The 16,570-nt window shown below is 47.6% G+C and overlaps 1 protein-coding gene across 2 annotated transcripts in view; it reads right to left on the bottom strand.

Moving 5' to 3' along the window:
• The window catches only part of LOC148128554 (vomeronasal type-2 receptor 26-like), a 153,109-nt gene extending 142,577 nt beyond the window's left edge, over positions 1-10,532 (bottom strand). Inside the window, exons 1-3 of one of the 2 annotated variants that reach the window (XM_087948828.1) lie at positions 10,319-10,532; positions 8,328-8,454; positions 6,397-7,466 (exon numbers count right to left, since the gene is read on the bottom strand). In XM_087948828.1, the coding sequence (XP_087804954.1) occupies positions 6,556-7,466; positions 8,328-8,454; positions 10,319-10,474 (1,194 nt within the window). In that variant the 5' untranslated portion in view covers positions 10,475-10,532 and the 3' untranslated portion in view covers positions 6,397-6,555. Of the gene's footprint in view, positions 1-6,396; positions 7,467-8,327; positions 9,069-10,318 lie in introns of those variants that run through there. The other variant, XR_015746277.1, reaches the window with a different exon arrangement.
• Between the last annotated feature and the right edge of the window lie 6,038 nt (positions 10,533-16,570).

Here is a 16,570-nt window from a genome sequence, read left to right as displayed (position 1 = left end):
GTAGTAAAAGTTTCTGTGAGAGGCATTGGCAAAAGTATGGAAGTAGTGACTCTGTTACCACGCCAGTGAGTCATACAGCATGACTCATTCGACACAAAGCCACATACTGATTTCATTATTATATTCATATAATACTTGTTACAGTATGCCTATGCCACAACAACACTTGCGATAAATTGATCGAAAGTACCCGATACAACTCTGAATATACAGAGACTGCAAATGATAATAAACACAAGCCTGAAAACTACGAGTCTTGGATCGGCACTTTAATACAAACTTACTCGTACTTCGCACCCATTTAAAACATGCACCGAAGATGCCCCTCCCAATGAGCAATGCTCCAAAGCGCCTCGGAGTTCAAGCTCTGCGGAATTCCACTAAACGCTTTTCCTGTCAGGAACCAGTGCGAACTTGCACGAAACCCACAGAGGCTTTAGAGACCGAACTTCGCGGTCTCGCAAGTGGGCTTCCCCGGCTCAAGCGGGTCTCTTGCCTTAGCTCGACTGGCCGGGAAAGGAGCTACTGACCTGGCATTATGCCGGCAAGGCAGGAAGCGTCTTTGTCCCGCAGCTGGCGAGCCCTGCCTTCCGCGCTGCCTAGGGGGCGTCTCTCGAGCCTTCCGAGAAGCTAGGAGGCCCCCGGCTGCGCGGCTCTGATTACAGGACGGCCTCGTCCTCGCGGCTTTCCTGCAAGCCTACCAGAAGCTGCGGAGGAGGAAGTGGGATAGGAGCCGCCACCCGGCCAGCAAGTTTCTTTCCTCCCCGCTTGTCCTCCCAAGACCTGGCCTGGGGATTGGAAAAGCCGAGTTGAAACTCTCGCATTCCGCCTCGCGGCTGGCTCTGAAGCGTTGCTGTTTTGGATCTACAGAGAGAGAGAGAGAGAGAAACGGAATTCTGTTCCTTCTTTAAGCTTGTTTAAGGCTTGTTTAGGAGACAAACTATGTACCGTATTTGCCGGCGTATAAGACGAGCCCCCAACATTTCCACTCAAAATATAGAGTTTGTTATATACTCGCCGTATAAGACGATCCCCCCACTTGGAGGCATGTTTTTCAGGGCAAAAAAGTCGTCTTATACGCCGGCAAATACGGTACCTCATATTAACTGGATCCTTAAGGAATGTACAACTGAACGCACACATGCAACCTTCTACAATGCAGTAACAAATCTGGGACTGGAACAACTAGGGGCTTAGAGAGTGGCCCAAAATTACCCAGATGGCTTTCATGATCAAGGCGGGACTTGAACTCACAGCCTCTTGCTTTCTAGATCAGGGGCTTAACCAGTAGACCAAATTGGCTCCCTTACATACTTATGAAGGTTGGCACAATTCTTCATCCAGTGCATCATTAATGTTCTTATATGAGATACTATAATTTATCAAATCCTAAAACCAGATAGTTTTCTACTGCTTTTTAGTCATACAGTTCTTTTTAGGAGGAAATCAGAAATATTTTTTCTGGAAATTTGGTAATGTTTAAAAAAGGTCAAAGTATATTTGCATGAGAATTGTTATAAATCTTATATGATAGCAATTTATCAACCCTATTATATTAATGACAACATAGAAAAATTGATGACTTAACGACAAAATGTTGTATCATCCCACTTTCATGACAAAGATTAAAAAAAAATAAAGATTATTTGAGTACCATTTTTAAATCAGTTTTTATCCACTTAATTATCATACCATCCACCCCTCACTTAACTGGGTTTCTGATCACATCACAAAATTGTTTATTATTCTTTCCTGAAATCGAGTTATATCAGCAGCATTTCCATAATGTGTTTAGGAAATGAAATAATATGTGAGGGTGGCTTGCATAGAGCACATAGGTTATATCCCCCCCCCCTTTCCCACAATCCATTTAGAAAGGGCCGTGATAGGAGGGAATGACTTTTGGGGGGTGGAGGAGAGATTCTGCCTGGAGAAGAAGCAGATAAGAGGAGGACACCTACAGCTGCATAAAAAAAGGGTCGGTGGGAGATTTGTACTTTCTGACTCCCCAAATCCTGTCAGTGCAGCAGGGAGTTCATAAATCTCCTTTTTTCTGTTGTTCAACTATATTTTGTCAAAATCTATATTGTCAAAATATGATCGACAAATTTTTGTGAACATTTTTCATTCACTTGTAAGATAGTGGAAACACCTATTTTCCTAATGAAGCATGTCTGTAAATTAGGCAACTACAGAAGAAAGATTCAAATGTGAAAAAGCGTCTGGGATAAGAAACAAAGTTTTCTGCTTTTAAAATTGCTGCATGTTCCCATTCTAGTTCCATCCTTTCCTAGAGAAGAATAAGTTTATAAATATTTTGGACCTTCAATTCTACATGGACCCAAATGGAAAGGTAGCAGCAGATCTGGGCATTTTGGGCTTCTTGGTTCTTCCCAGGGATGATCCCAGGAGAGAGACTCTGGCGTATTTTGTAAGACAGAGACTTTCTATCAACCAAGATGCTCTTTCACAGCTAAAGGTGCTCAACAAGGTAGGAGAAAGTTTTGCTGTCTTTCCTGTTTTCCAAAGCCTGAGGTCCCATTTCAAGAGGGCTGATGCTATTCCCCAAAGATGGTTGACCTTCACCGAGAATTGAATCTGGGCAGTAGAAACTGGATTTTTTCCCTTAGGCTGCTTGGGAGGCTTCAATATTGTTCCATTTTGTGGACCCCGTACAATTAAGGGTCTCCATCAAAGGGGTGAGAATCCCACAAGGGCTGGGAAATGTGTCGCTAGTAGCTTCTGGTTGTTTGCTCCTGGTGCCCAGAAGAGCAACGAAGGCGGCAATTCTGCTGACCGGGGCCTGAATTAAGGCTTGGACTGTATCGGAGGGGATTGAATCGTGATTGGATGGAGGTCCTTTTGGCCCCATTGGGGGAAAGAAGCTTCCGCTTGTCCTGCTTGGGGAAAAGTGTCCCCTGAAGGGGCAGCTCCATAATCTGGGAGGCTCTTAAGGAGGCCAGACCTGGCCAGAGCTCTCCATGCCTCCCTTTCACCCTCCCTGGGATGGAGCAATGGGCCTTCTGCTCCTAGGAAGCAGCTCCAAGGCTTTCAGTTCACCTGAAATTATCAAGATTGTTCTGATATCACACCTTAAAATTATGAGTGTAAGAAGAGGGGAGAAATGTGTGTTAATGGGGTCATGAGAAGGCTTAATGCTGAAATCTTTTCTCAGTTCCATCCAGGGGTGGGATTCAAATTTTGTAACAACCGGTTCTGTGGGCATGGCTTAATTTGTGGGTGTGGCTTGGTTGTCACGTGACCAGATGGGCATGTCTTGTTGGCCATATGACTGGGTGGGCAGGACCAGGTGGCCATGTGACTGGCAAACCAAATACAAGTGGTCCTCACTACATGGCCAATTGCTTAGCAAGTGTCCTAATTTATGACTGATCTCCCCAGAGCTCCTTGACCTGTTTTTGGAGTTTTGACAACCATACACACACACACACAGCCTTCTAACCCTTGCAGGCCAGCCCTAGATTGCTGCTTCAAAGTCTTCTGAAACCAGGGTTTGTGTCCTTCCTTCCTCTCCCTTTTTTCTCTTTCCCTCCCTCCCTCCTTCCATGTATTTATCTATCCATTCATATATCTCATTCACTTTCTCCATTCTCCCCCTTTCTTTCTTATTCTTTCTTTGTCCCTTCCTTCCATCTCTCCCTTTCTTTGTCTATCCCTTTTCTTCCTTTTGCTTCCTTTCTCTCCTTTCTTTCTTTCTCTTTCTCTTTTCTTTCTTGTCTCTCTCTTTCCTCTCTCATTCCCTCTTTTTGTCTCTTTCCCTCTCTTTCTCTCTCTCTTTCTCCCCTCTCTGTTTCTCTCTGTCTGTCTCTCTCTCTGCCTCTTTCCCTATCTTCTCCTCTCCCCCCACCCACTTTGTGTGTGTGTGTGTGTGTGTGTGTGTGTGTGTTTGTGTTTGTGTAAAAGAGAGGCATGGATAAGTCTGACCAGGTCTGGTCTCTTTAAGAACCTCCCCAACTATGAATTGGCCCTTTCAGGGGACACTCTTCCCCAAGCAGGACGAAGCTTCTGTCCCAATGGGACCAAAAGGACCTCCACCCAATCATGATTCAAATTCAGCTGAATTCAGGCCCTGGTCAACAGAATTCCCTTGTTCTTTGCTAGTTTGGGCACAAGGAGCAAACAAACTTGAAGCTCTTAGTGACACATTCCCCAGCCCTTGTGGGATTCTCACCAGTTTGAAGGAGATACTCAAGCATAGATGGTTCACAAAATGGAGCAGTGCGAGAAGGTAAGGGTGACGGTGGGCGATAGCGAAGCGGCTGGATCCCTATCTCCCCCCCTCTCTGTGTATGTGTCTGTGAATGTGTTTGTGTCTCCCTCAAAGCTGTGGCTGGGCCAAGCCAACAAGCTCTCCTTAGTGCTCTTCGCTACTTCTTTCATTTCTTCTTTTTCGAATCCAGACTGGCTGAACAATGATTGCCAGACTGTGGTGGAAGCGTCTAAACTCTTAGTGACACATTCCCCAGCCCTTGTGGGTTTCTCACCAGTTTGAAGGAGATACTAAACCATAGATGGTTCACAAAATGGAGCAGTGCGAGAAGATAAGGGTGACGATAGGGGATAGTGAAGTGGCTGGGTCCCTATCTCCCCCCCCCTCTCCCCCACTTTGTGTGTGTGTGTGTGTGTGTGTGTATCTCAAAGCCCCAGCTGGGCCAAGCCATCAAGCTCTCCTTGGTGCTCTTCACTAGGTTGGATGGCCTGGAGCGGCTGAGATCCCAGTGAGCATTGCACCACAGGTTCACCTGATCTTCCACTTCTTTGGTGTTGGCTTTACGGAGCATAGGGGTGAGGCCTGGGCTGACATGTGACAGCAGTGCCTTTAGCTGCACTCACTTGTAAGAGTCCAAATAATCTGGCAAAGACACCGGAGTCGCTCAGGTAGACTTCCCCCCTCCATAGTCCTCCTCCTGCAGAAAACGGCCATTCCCTGAGTTAAGAAGACAAGGAGTTGCACCTCGTCTCACCCAATTCCTAGGACTACCCCAAATGGTCCCAATTCAGCGCGGAGAGAGTGGCTCCCCTGGCAATCCCCCTTTCCCTCGATGCTCTGACTTCCCGTGGCCCACCAGCGGCCTGAATGCCAGGTCGGACCACTAGAAGGCCACTTCCCCGCTTCTCAGCAGTGCTCCTGTGCTGGCCACTGCAGAACCCTCCACCTCCTTTCCCAAATCATTCAAAATGACGAAGCCTGTTGCCGACATAGGTACGACCGGATGGGTGTGGCAGGGCCATCCAGGGGTGATTGTTCGGAGACCAACAAAGGGGCTGCGATCAGGAGAGGGAAGGGATGGCAGGCAGATGAGCCATGCTCCCTGGTTGTCCCCCCACACCTATGTCCCCCACCGGCACGGCCCAGCAGCTGCGGTGAATCTCAGCTAAATTTCGCTATACCGGAGGACAGGTGGAGAGGCTCTTGTTCTCCTGATGCTGGGAAAGCAAGAGAGTCTTTCCCTGCACAGCGAAAAGTTTTCAACTTCCCCTCCAATAGGAAAACGGGCGGCTCTGGGTGGCAGAGAAGCAGCCCGCTTGAATCCTGTTTCTCTCTGCCACCCGGAACTGTGCTGGGAAAGATTCTCTTGCTCTCCCAGCAGTAGGAGAACTCGAGCCTCTCCACATGTCTTCCAGTACAGCGAAATGTAGCTCAGGTCCCCACCAGTGTACATCTCTCCCCCCCGCCTGGATTCACCGCAGCTGCTGGGCCTTATCTGCTGGGGATTAGGGACGCGGGTGGCGGCAGCAAAAGGCAAGTGGGGGGGGGGAAGTGACCGGCAGTGGCAGGTTGACGACTGGGCTCCAGAGCTAGCAGAGCCTCCCTCACCCAGGGAGATCAGGCAGGGCCACAGCAGAAGGCATGCAGCAATGGCTAGCCTGGCAAGTGGGCAAAAGCAGGCTGCAGGCGATGCTGCGCATGCACGATAAGGACTGAGTGGGCGCAGAGGGGAGGGGCAGGAGAAGAGGGGCAGGGCCAGCCAGTGGTGCGATTTGCTGGTTCTCTGAACTGCGCAGAATCATAACAACCGGTTCTATAGAACTGGACAGAACCAGTAGAATCTCACCCCTGGTTCCATCTCTCCAGACTTTTCTATTTAATATAGTCCTTAATAATTTAATAAAATAATTTAATAAAATAAAAACATGGCATTTCATATCATTCCGGCATTTTTAGGGAGAGGATCAGGCAACTAGGCTGGTGTTTGGTTCCCACAGCTTCCTCCTGACCTCATTTCCTACTCATTCTCTCACACCCATCCACATGTTTAGCTGCTGTCAGTTGGAACAAGTACATCAATCATTTTTTATAAGGTGTCATGTTCCGTATCTGTTGCTGAACAGCTGAATTCCTCTCAATTTTACAGAGGTCTCTTTAGCAATATTTATTGAAAGGGGAGGGAACTACGAGAATTCCAGTAATTCAACAATTCCCCATTTTGAAACATACAGATATCATTTTCTTTGACTCCTGCATACTATCTAAATGGAAATCAAATAAAAGAAACATGAACAATTCTTCCACTATCATAATGATGCTATATCTCATGTTTTTACATTTGTTCTGGCTGTGAGATGCTCCTTTGTGTTCAGCTCTGGCCTCAGAAGGATAATGTAGCACTTGGGGATGAAGATGCAGCCCAGCAGACCAGCACTGGAGGCCAAGATGGAAAAGACCTGCACAGCCACCATGTGTTTCCCTTTGGTGCTGAGGTAGGTGGGCACAAAAGTCACCCAGACACTGCAGAAGACCAGCATGCTGAAGGTGATCAGCTTGGCTTCGTTGAAGGCCCCAGGCAGATTCCTGGCCAGGAAAGCCACTGTGAAGCAGATGGCAGCCAGGAAGCCCATGCAGCTGAGGGTGACGTAGAACATGACAACGGCCCCTTCGTTGCATTGCAGGATGATCTCTCCAGGCTGGGAGTGGAGGTCAGCGTCAGGGAAGGGGGGAGAAACTCCCAGCCAGATGGAGCAAATGAGAATTTGGACAGCAGAAGAAGAAAGGATGATGGAGTTGGCCAAGCTCTTCCCCAACCATCTCTTCACTCGGTTTCCTGGTTTTGTGGCCAGGAAAGCCAGCACCACCGTGATGGTTTTGGCCAAGAGAGAAGAAACAGCGACCGAGAAGATGATGCTGAAAACCGTTTGTCGGAGAAGGCAGGTGGCTTTCTTTGGTTGACCAACGAAGAGAGAAGAAGACAAGAAGGAAAGCAGGAGGGAGACCAGGAGGATGTAGGAGAGGTCCCGGTTGTTGGCTTTGACAAGGGGAGTTTCTCGGTATTTGATGAAGATGATTAAAACAAGGCTTGTGGTTAGGAACAAGAATAGGGCAAAAGAGACCAGGATGATGCCCAGAAATTCTTCATAAGACAGGAAGGTTATCACTTTGGGGATACATTGGACTCTTTCTTTATTTGGGTATTTATCATCTGGACACTTGGTGCATTTTTCTGTATCTGAGGGGGGGGAAAAACCAACCGCATATTTCTTTGTCCTTTGCATTTCAAGATATATTGTACGTTCTTTGGCAACAAGTGATTATTGAGAGCATTTTCTGGGATGGATTTCTTAATATCTCCAGAGACAGAAAATAAGTGTATCACTTTTTTAAAAAATATACCTACGATATATTTTTGATAGGCTATGAAATTGAGTGAAGGCTTAGGACTTGAAAAATTTCCTTTGTAATGTTCAGAATATTGATAGGAACCTGCATTACTAAAGGTAAATAATGAATCAATTAATCTTTCTAGAGAAACTTACCTGCCAGGTGGCAATTCTTGTTTACTTGCCTCAGAGGATGCTGGCGGATCAAGTGACTGCTGCAAATAATTTGGAATGGCCATTGAAGCAGTGGTGATACGCGTGCAGCCAGATACAGGCATCACTATCTATGCCACCACATTGTGCATCTCATATATCAGCAATACCTTTTCAGTGTTCCTCAAAGGGAACCCATGTAGACTGCATTGCAATCCTCCTTTCAGGAGGTGGACCTAAACCAATTCCTCACATTTTAAGGAACTCAGGTATTCCTAGAGAAGTAAATGTGGAAGGAAGGACACATCCAAGGTAAAAAGAAGAAATATTTTCTCTGGCAGTAGTAAAGCTTGCCCAATCTTCCACTGCCACCTGTCTCTATCCAGCCCTTCCTTCACAGTCTTTTTGTTCTTCTGTTTAGAGAAGAAATGGGGCATTTTGGAAATAAACTGGAAATCAATAATGCTTCAAAGTCTTTTTTAATTCACACTTTCATGACAATGCTCTGGATGGATCCAGTTCCACCAGGCCTCCCATTTTCCTCTGGTGTCACCCACCTTTCTGAATGGAGAAGGTCCCCTCCGGACAAGGAACGCAGTCGTAACAGCAAACTGGCTCTCCTTCTCGAGCCCTCTTGACAAATCCAGGATGACAACTTTCCACACATTCAGATTGAGGAAAGGACTGAGCAGAAAAAAAATAGGATTGCCAAAGGAAATGTGTTAGGACTCTCCGTCCATGGAAAATGGAGGTAAAAATGGATATTAGACAAGATATTAGATATTAGCCTCTGGTCTTCACTTAAGTAAAGACAAAATCTCTCACTATTTACAAATGGTTGGAGATATAACTCCTGAAAGATTCTTCCTTTAGTTCCTCTCTTTTGCTTTTGGAATCTCACATTGCCAAAAAAAAAAAAAAAAAAGGACTTTATTAAATAGAAAAGTCTGGAGAGATGGAACCAGTGGTGGGATTGTACTGGTTCTGTCCAGTTCCATAGAACCGGTTGTTATGATTCTGCGCAGTTCAGAGAACTGGCAAATTGCACCACTGACTGGCCCCGCCCCTCTCTGCCTGCCCCTCCCCTCCGCGCCCAGTCAGTCCTTATCGTGCATTCACGGCATCGCTTGCAGCCTGCTTTTGCCCACTCGCCAGGCTAGCCATTGCTGCATGCCTTCCGCTGTGGCCCTGCCTGATCTCCCTGGGTGAGTGAGGCTCTGCAAGCTCCGGGGCCCAGTCGCCTACCTGCCACTGCCAGTCACCTTTACCCCCCACCCCACTTGCCTTTTGCTGCCACCACCCGCCCCCTCACCCCCAGCAGGTAAGGCCCAGTATCTGCGGTGAATCCAGGCGGCGGGCGAGATGCAGACTGGTGGGGACCAGAGCTACATTTCGCTGTACTGGAAGACATGTGGAAGGCTCATGTTCTCCTACTGCTGGGAGAGCAAGAGAGTCTTTCCGGCACAGCTCCGGGGAAGAGAGAAACAGGATTCAAGTGGGCTGCTTCTCTGCCACCCAGAGCGCCCGTTTCCCTATTGGAGGGGAAGTTGCAAACTTTTCACTGTGCCGGGAAAAACTCTCTTGCTTTCCCAGCAGCAGGAGAACATGATCCTCTCCACATGGGATTAGCTGGGATTCATGCAGCTGCTGGACCCTGCCGGCGGTGAGGCAGAGGTGTGGGGGAGGGAGACCAGAGAGCATGGCCCATTTGCCTACCATCCCTTCCCTCTCCCACTCGCAGCCCCTTTGTTGGACCCAGAATAATCACCCCTGGTTGGCCCTGCCACACCCACCCGGTTGCACCCATGTAGGCAACAGGCGTTGTCATTTCGAACTTGAGGGAGAATTTGGGGAAGGAGGTGGAGGGTCCTGCAGTGGCTGGTACAGGAGCGCCATTGAGAAGCAGGGAAGTGGCCTTCTAGTGGTCCGACCTGGTGTTCAGGCTGGGCCACGGGAAGTCAGAGCACTGAGAAAAGGGGGATTGACAGGTGGAGCTTCCCTCTCCTAGCAGAATTGGGACCATTGGGGTAGTCCTAGGAATTGGGTGAGTCGAGCCGCAGCTCCTTGCCTTCTTAGCTCAGGGAATGGCCTTTTTGTGTGGGAGGGGGACTGCGGAAGAGGGAGGTCTACCTGAGTGACTCCTCCGGTGTCTTCGCCGGATTATTTGGACACATACAAGCGAGCGCAGTTAAAGGCACTGCTGTTGCATGTGAGCTCAGGCCTCAATCCACAGCTCCGTAAAGCCAACACCAAAGAAGTGGGCGATCAGGTGAACCTGTGGTGCAATTCTCACTTGGATCTCGGCCACTCCAGGCCGTCCGACCTCAAAGCCCCTCAGGAGCCGCCATTCCCAGGCTTCTCCTCACCTGTGCTTGGTCGCCCCCTCTTCACCTTGCTGAAGCGGCTGGCCCTGCCCCTCACCCTCCCCTCCCTCGCCTGCCCTGAGAAGGTGAGGGTGATGGTGGCAGATAGCGAAGCGGCCGGGTCCCTATCTTCCCTCTCTCTCTCTCCCACTCTGTGTGTGTGTGTGTGTGTCTCCCTCTCTTACCTTGTTGAGCAACTTTAGCCGTGAAAGAACATCTTGGTTGATAGAAAGTCTCTGTCTTTCAAAATACGCCAGAGTTTCTCTCCTGGGATCATCCCTGGGAAGAACCAAGAAGCCCCAAATGCTCAGATCTGCTGCTACCTCTCCATTTGGGTCCATGTAGAGTTTAAGGTCTGAAATATTGACAAACTCATTCTTCTCCAGGAAAGGGTGGAACTAGAATGGGAACAATTTTAAAAGCAGAAAACTTTGTTTCTTATCCCAGACGCTTTTTCATTTAATCTTTCTTGTGCAGTTGTCTAGTTTACAGACATGCTTCATTAGGAAAATAGGTGTTACCACTATCTTACAAGTGAACGAAAAAAGTTCACAAAAAATTGTTGATCATATTTTGACAATATAGATTTTGACAAAATATAGTTGAACAACAGAAAAAAGGAGATTTATGAACTCTCTGAAAGCAACAGGTTGCTTATCAGAAACACGGATTTCTGAAGAAGAAAATTGTCAGGGTAATCCTCTCCCAGGAAGCCCAGACAGGAAACCTGAGCTAGGCCCACTTCGCTGTAATGCTGCACTGACAGGATTTGGGGAGTCAGAAAGTACAAATCTCCCACCAACCCTTTTTTTATGCAGCTGTAGGTGTCCTCCGCTTATCTGCTTCTTCCCCAGGCAGAATCTCTCCTCCACCCCCCAAAAGTCATTCCCTCCTATCACTGTCCTTTCTAAATGGATTGTGGGAAAGGGGGGGGATATAACCTATGTGCTCTATGCAAGTCATCCTCACATATTATTTCATTTCCCAAATACATTATGGAAATACTGCTGATATAACTTGATCTCAGGAAAGAGTAATAAACAATTTTGTGATGTGATCAGAAACCCAGTTAAGTGAGGGGTGGATGGTATGATAATTAAGTGGATAAAAACTGATTTAAAAATGGTACTCAAATAATCTTTAGTTTTTTTTAATCTTTGTCATGAAAGTGGGATGATACAACATTTTGTCGTTAAGTCATCCATTTTTCTATGTTGTCATTAATATAATAGGGTTGATAAATTGCTATTATACAAGATTTATAACAATTCTCATGCAAATATATTTTTATGTTATTTAAACATTACCAACTTTCCAGAAAAATATTTATGATTTCTCCTAGAAACAACTGTATGACTAAAAAGCAATAGAAAACTATCTGGGTTTTAGGATTTGATAAATTATAGTATCTCATATAAGAACATTAATGATGCACTGGATGAAGGATTGTGCCAAGCTTGATAAGTATATAAGGGAGCCAGTTTGCTCTACTGATTAAGCGTCCAAAGTAGAAAGCAAGAGGCTGTGAGTTCAAGACCCGCCTTGGTCATGAAGCAGGTTGGGGGATTTGGGGCCAGTCTCTCAGTCCAACTCAACTCACAGGGTTGTTGTTTTGGGGAAAATGAACACACAACTACTCATTGGTACTCAGCCCCCATGGTTTCTGCAGGGAAGGGCTTTTAAGGATGGGGGATGAGTTAGTGCACTTTCTGAACTCAAACAAGGTCTCAAAGATCTGGAAATCCAACAAGATGGGGCTGCTCTTCCCAAGAATGTTTATTTGAGCAGCCTTTAGAGATATTTCTATCGAATAACCCTGCCAAAAGTCCAAAGGGAATTAACCTCCGAGACCTGCAACGGAGTTCCCAGAGCCGTTTCAGGGGGCCGATACAAAGAAAGAGCACCTGAGCTGAGACTGGGGCTCTGAGGACAAGGGGCCACTTGAACTGCAACTCACGCAGAGGTGGTATTCAACCGGTTCTCACCGGCTCAGGTGAACCGGTGGTCACCTTTGGTTGGCCACACCCCTGAACTGGGTCACCTGCTTGTCCCAGTCGCTTTCCTAGCTTTCCCTACCACGTGGTGGCTGTGGCGCAGATCAGGCAGATGTCCCAGGGCTATTGCACATGCGCACTGTGTGTGCAGCCGTGCGTGTCCTACTGATGCAGTGCGCATGTGCAGCAGCCCTGGGACATCCGCCTGTCCGCCCGGAGCACGTTTTCTTACTTCTACTGGTGGATGCGCCTCCTCCAGTCCAGCCTGGCCCGGCCAGCCAGCAGGGGAGTGGGTCCCGGGTCTTCTCGCCCCCCTTGTCGCGATATGCCTGCAGGAGTCTCTCAGGCCGGCTGAACCAAGAGCCGCCATTCCCAGGTTTCTACTCTCCCGTGCTTGGTCGATGCCTCTTCACCTTGCCTGAAGCGGCTGGCCCTGCCCCTCACCCTCCCCTCCCTCGCTTGGCCTGAGAAGGTAAGGGGACGGTGGGGGATAGCGAAGAGGCTGGGTCCCTATCTTCCCCTCTCTCTCCCCCACTCTCTGTGTCTCTGTGTGCATGTGTGAGACAGACAGAGAGAGAGGTGGGGGGGGGGGCAAGAGAAGAAAAAAAGAGCAAGAAAGAAAGAGGGAGAGAAAGAGAGAAAGAAAGAGATGGAGAATGGATAAAGTGAATGATATATATGAATGGATAGATAAATACATGGAAGGAGGAAGGGAGGGAGAGAGAAAAAAAGGAGAGGAAGGAAGCACACAAACCCTGGCTTCAGAAGACTCTTTGAAGCAGCACAGCAATCTAGGGCTGGCATGCAACGAATCTCGAAGGTCATCTAGTCCAACCCCCTGCTCCAGCAGGAGATCCTTACAGAATCAAAAATAGCAGGGTTAGAAAGCTCTGTGTGTGTGTGTGTGTGTGTGTGTGTGTGAGTGTCTGAGTGTGTGTGTGTGGCATGTGTGTTTGTGTGTTTGTGTTTATGGTTGTCAAAACTCCAAAAACAGGACAAGTAGCTCTGGGGAGATCAGTCATAAATTAGAACACTTGCTAAGCAACCGGCCATTAAGCGAGGACCAATTGTATTTGGTTTGCCAGTCACATGGCCACCTGGCCAAGCCCACTCAGTCACATGGCCACCAAGCCACGCCCATCTGGTCACGTGACCACCAAGCCACGCCCACAAATTAAAGCCATGCCCACAGAACCAGTAGTAAAAAAATTTGAATCCCACCAGTGAGTTCACAGCCTGCTTTGCAGCATCTCCTATCAGGACTCAGGGATTCACTTTGTGACGCCTCTCCTAATAAAATATCCAGGAAATACGGACCTCTCTTATGTGCAACTGCAGTTATCAGATCAATAGGAAAGAGTTTCTCTGAATGGGGCCAAATTCTGTTCTGCCGTAACGCAAAATTATGTATTTATTTATTTAGGACATTTATATTGCCACATATTCGCACATGACTCAGCATTAGGCAGACTCTAACTGCCCATTGACTGTCGTTTATTTTTATTTTTCTCCATTATTATTATTAATTGTAATGCTGGTCTCTGACTGTACTAAAAGTGGACTGGATGAAGGAGGAAGCTGTGTTGGAGACATTTGCCATCTTGAGTTATTTGTAAATAAATACATGTTTAAGAAAACAATCTCAAAATCGTACTTGACTGCAACCTGAAACTGAGTCTTGAGAGAAGACAAGGAGGAGATTATGAGAGCAGCTTCTCCAACTTACAAAATCTCTCAGTTGGACAAGGGAGGACTCAACACTCTTCCAATGACGGAAAGAGGTGTTGGGAGTTAAAACCTTCCCCTCTCCTAGGAAAATGAAATATTTTAGGATATACTAAAAAGGGGAATATATTTCCCCAAAAGAAAAGTAGAAACTCAGAGAGCCTGAAACTCAGCCCCCTCCACTTGCTAATGGACCATTACTCTGGCCTAGGCCAGTCTATTTTACATAACAAAGATCTACTCCAGGTAAAGCTATATAGGAATTGCCAAAAGCTCTTTTCATTGCATCACCATCCAGAAAGGCTCAACCAAGCCTGGGACTCAGGACAGCCTACAGAGTTGCCCCTGCATGGCCCCATGGGAGCCTGACAACCAATCAGAATACAAGCTCAAATTCAAATCCCAACAGAGGGCATCAAACAATTGCACTCTCAGCATCTCAGCCCTTCTTTCCTCAACCAAGGCATGTGCTCCTGTCCACCATTAAACCATCTTCCAAGCAGTCACCATGTTTCCAGCGTCTTTCTTCCCCACTTGGAACTGAACCCAGAAGGAGATTTCTTCCAACAGAGGCTAGACAGAAACTTCAGATCTGCCTGAACAAGTGGAGATACACAAGCAGGCCTCGACTTATTCATTTAGTGATCGATTCAAGTTACAACTGCACTGAGAAATGGGACAGGACCATTTTTCACAGTTAATGACCTTTGCAGCATCAAATGCAGAGATCAGAATTCAGGTGCTTGGCCACAGTTTCACGTTTATGACCATTATGGCTGCGTCCCAAGTCACGTGGTCCCATTTTGCGACCTTCTGACAAGCAAAGTCAGATTCACTTAACAACCGGGTTCTTAACTTTTTAACCGCAATGATTCACTTAATGACTGTGGCAGGAAAGGTCATAAAAAGGGGCAAAACTCACTTGGCAGATGTCTCCCTTAACGACAGAAATGTTGGGCTCAATTGTGGTCATAAGGACTCCCTGTGTTGGGTACCCTTTTCTTCTGGCGAGGACCCCATTCACACAACACGCTTGACCAGGCCGGAGTCCTCGCAGTCCCCCAGAGAGAAGCCAGAGGTCCACATGGAGCCTCCTCAGGGCCTGTGAGGAACCCTGGATGACCACAACCCCCCCTCCTCCCCTCCTCTGGGGTCTCCCTGGGACAAACCCAGAAGTTGCGGTGGGCTCATTCCTGACCCAGGAGGGGGTTCCTCCCCTCTGGGCCTCACCCAGCTTCGGTCAGACACGGCTGTGAACCTCCTGAAGGAGAAGAGAGTCTCATCGCACATCAGCCTGGCCCTGAAAAGCCACAGCTTGAACCCGGAGCCACCCAGGATCTGGTCTGCAGGCCCTGAGAGCAGAATCTGAGGGAGGTTCAGGGGGGAGAAGTTCCAAGCGGAGGACCTGGGATACGGGCCTTCCTCTGCTCCTCCCTGCCAGGGTGGGCCTGCCTGTCCCTTCAGTTCACCCCCCACTCAGCCCCCCCCAGTTTCCCTTCTGGGCCAAGAAGTCCATATTAATGTCCCCCCCAGTGAAGAAACATCCTCCCTTAACAACGGATGCAAATAAACCAGGAACAAAGGAGTTCCAACAGCAGCTTCAAACCCCTTGGAGGTTTTTTGGTATAGAAAGTCTCAGCCCCAGAAATTGGGAAGGTCAGAGGGGTCCCCCCCCCAATAAAAGATCCCCACAACAGAGGAAGAGCCACCAGATCTCCAGAAATCCTGTTGCTAGAAATCAGGTTGCACCATCCACCACACTGTGGGCATCACCGCCATCTTTGTAGGATTTCCCTGTGATAAGATGGGTGGCCAGTAAATTGGATTGATGGATGGATGGATGGATGGATGGATGGATGTATAGATATTTAGATAGATAGATAGATAGATAGATAGATAGATAGATAGATAGATAGATAGATAGATAGATAGATAGATAGATAGATAGATAGATAGATATAGAGACAGAGACAGACAGACAGACAGACAGAGAGGGGGGGATGGATAGATAGATAGATAGATAGATAGATAGATAGAGAGAGAGAGAGAGAGAGAGAGAGAGATGGATGGATAGATAGATAGAGATAGATAGATAGATAGGGATGGATGGGTAGATATAGATTGATGATAGATAGAGATAGATAGATAGAGATAATATAGATAAAAGGATAAGATAGATAGATAGATAGATAGATAGATAGATAGATAGATAGATAGATAGATAGATAGATAGATATAGATACCGTGTTTCTCCAACAATACGGCCTCCACCAATAGTCCCAGCATGATTTCTAAGCATGAGGTGAAATTATGCCCCACCCCCAAAATTTAGGCCTATTTAAACCATGCGTTTCCCTGCCAGTTCTCACATCATTCGTTAGAACTACACGAGGTGAAGAGAAATGGGGGGGAAGGGCAGGGGTGGGTGGGGAGAAAACTTGCCTTTAGGAGTGCCCTGCAGGTAGCCTAGGCTAGAATACCCTGATCTACCAATAGAACATCAGCCGATAGAAGCTCCCCGAAGGCAGAGTCTCCAGTCGCTTCGGGGCGAGGCATGGCTGCCCGTGTCCTCTCACCATTAGGCAGTGTCTTTCGGGCGATGGAAGCTCCCCAAGGGCATTAACCAGCCACTTCGATCCGCTGGTAGAAGCGGCCTTGGAGTGAGCGCACACACATACTCCCCTCGCCGCGAGGCCGCTTCTATCGGCCGAAGAGAGC

The sequence above is a fragment of the Notechis scutatus genome, unplaced genomic scaffold, assembly GCF_049901735.1.
Source record: "Notechis scutatus isolate UNSWTSFEM ecotype Mainland unplaced genomic scaffold, rNotScu1.2 NSCUSCF24, whole genome shotgun sequence".
In the NCBI taxonomy this organism is placed as follows: Eukaryota; Metazoa; Chordata; class Lepidosauria; order Squamata; family Elapidae; genus Notechis; species Notechis scutatus.
This window is presented reverse-complemented; position numbering and strand designations above follow the sequence as displayed.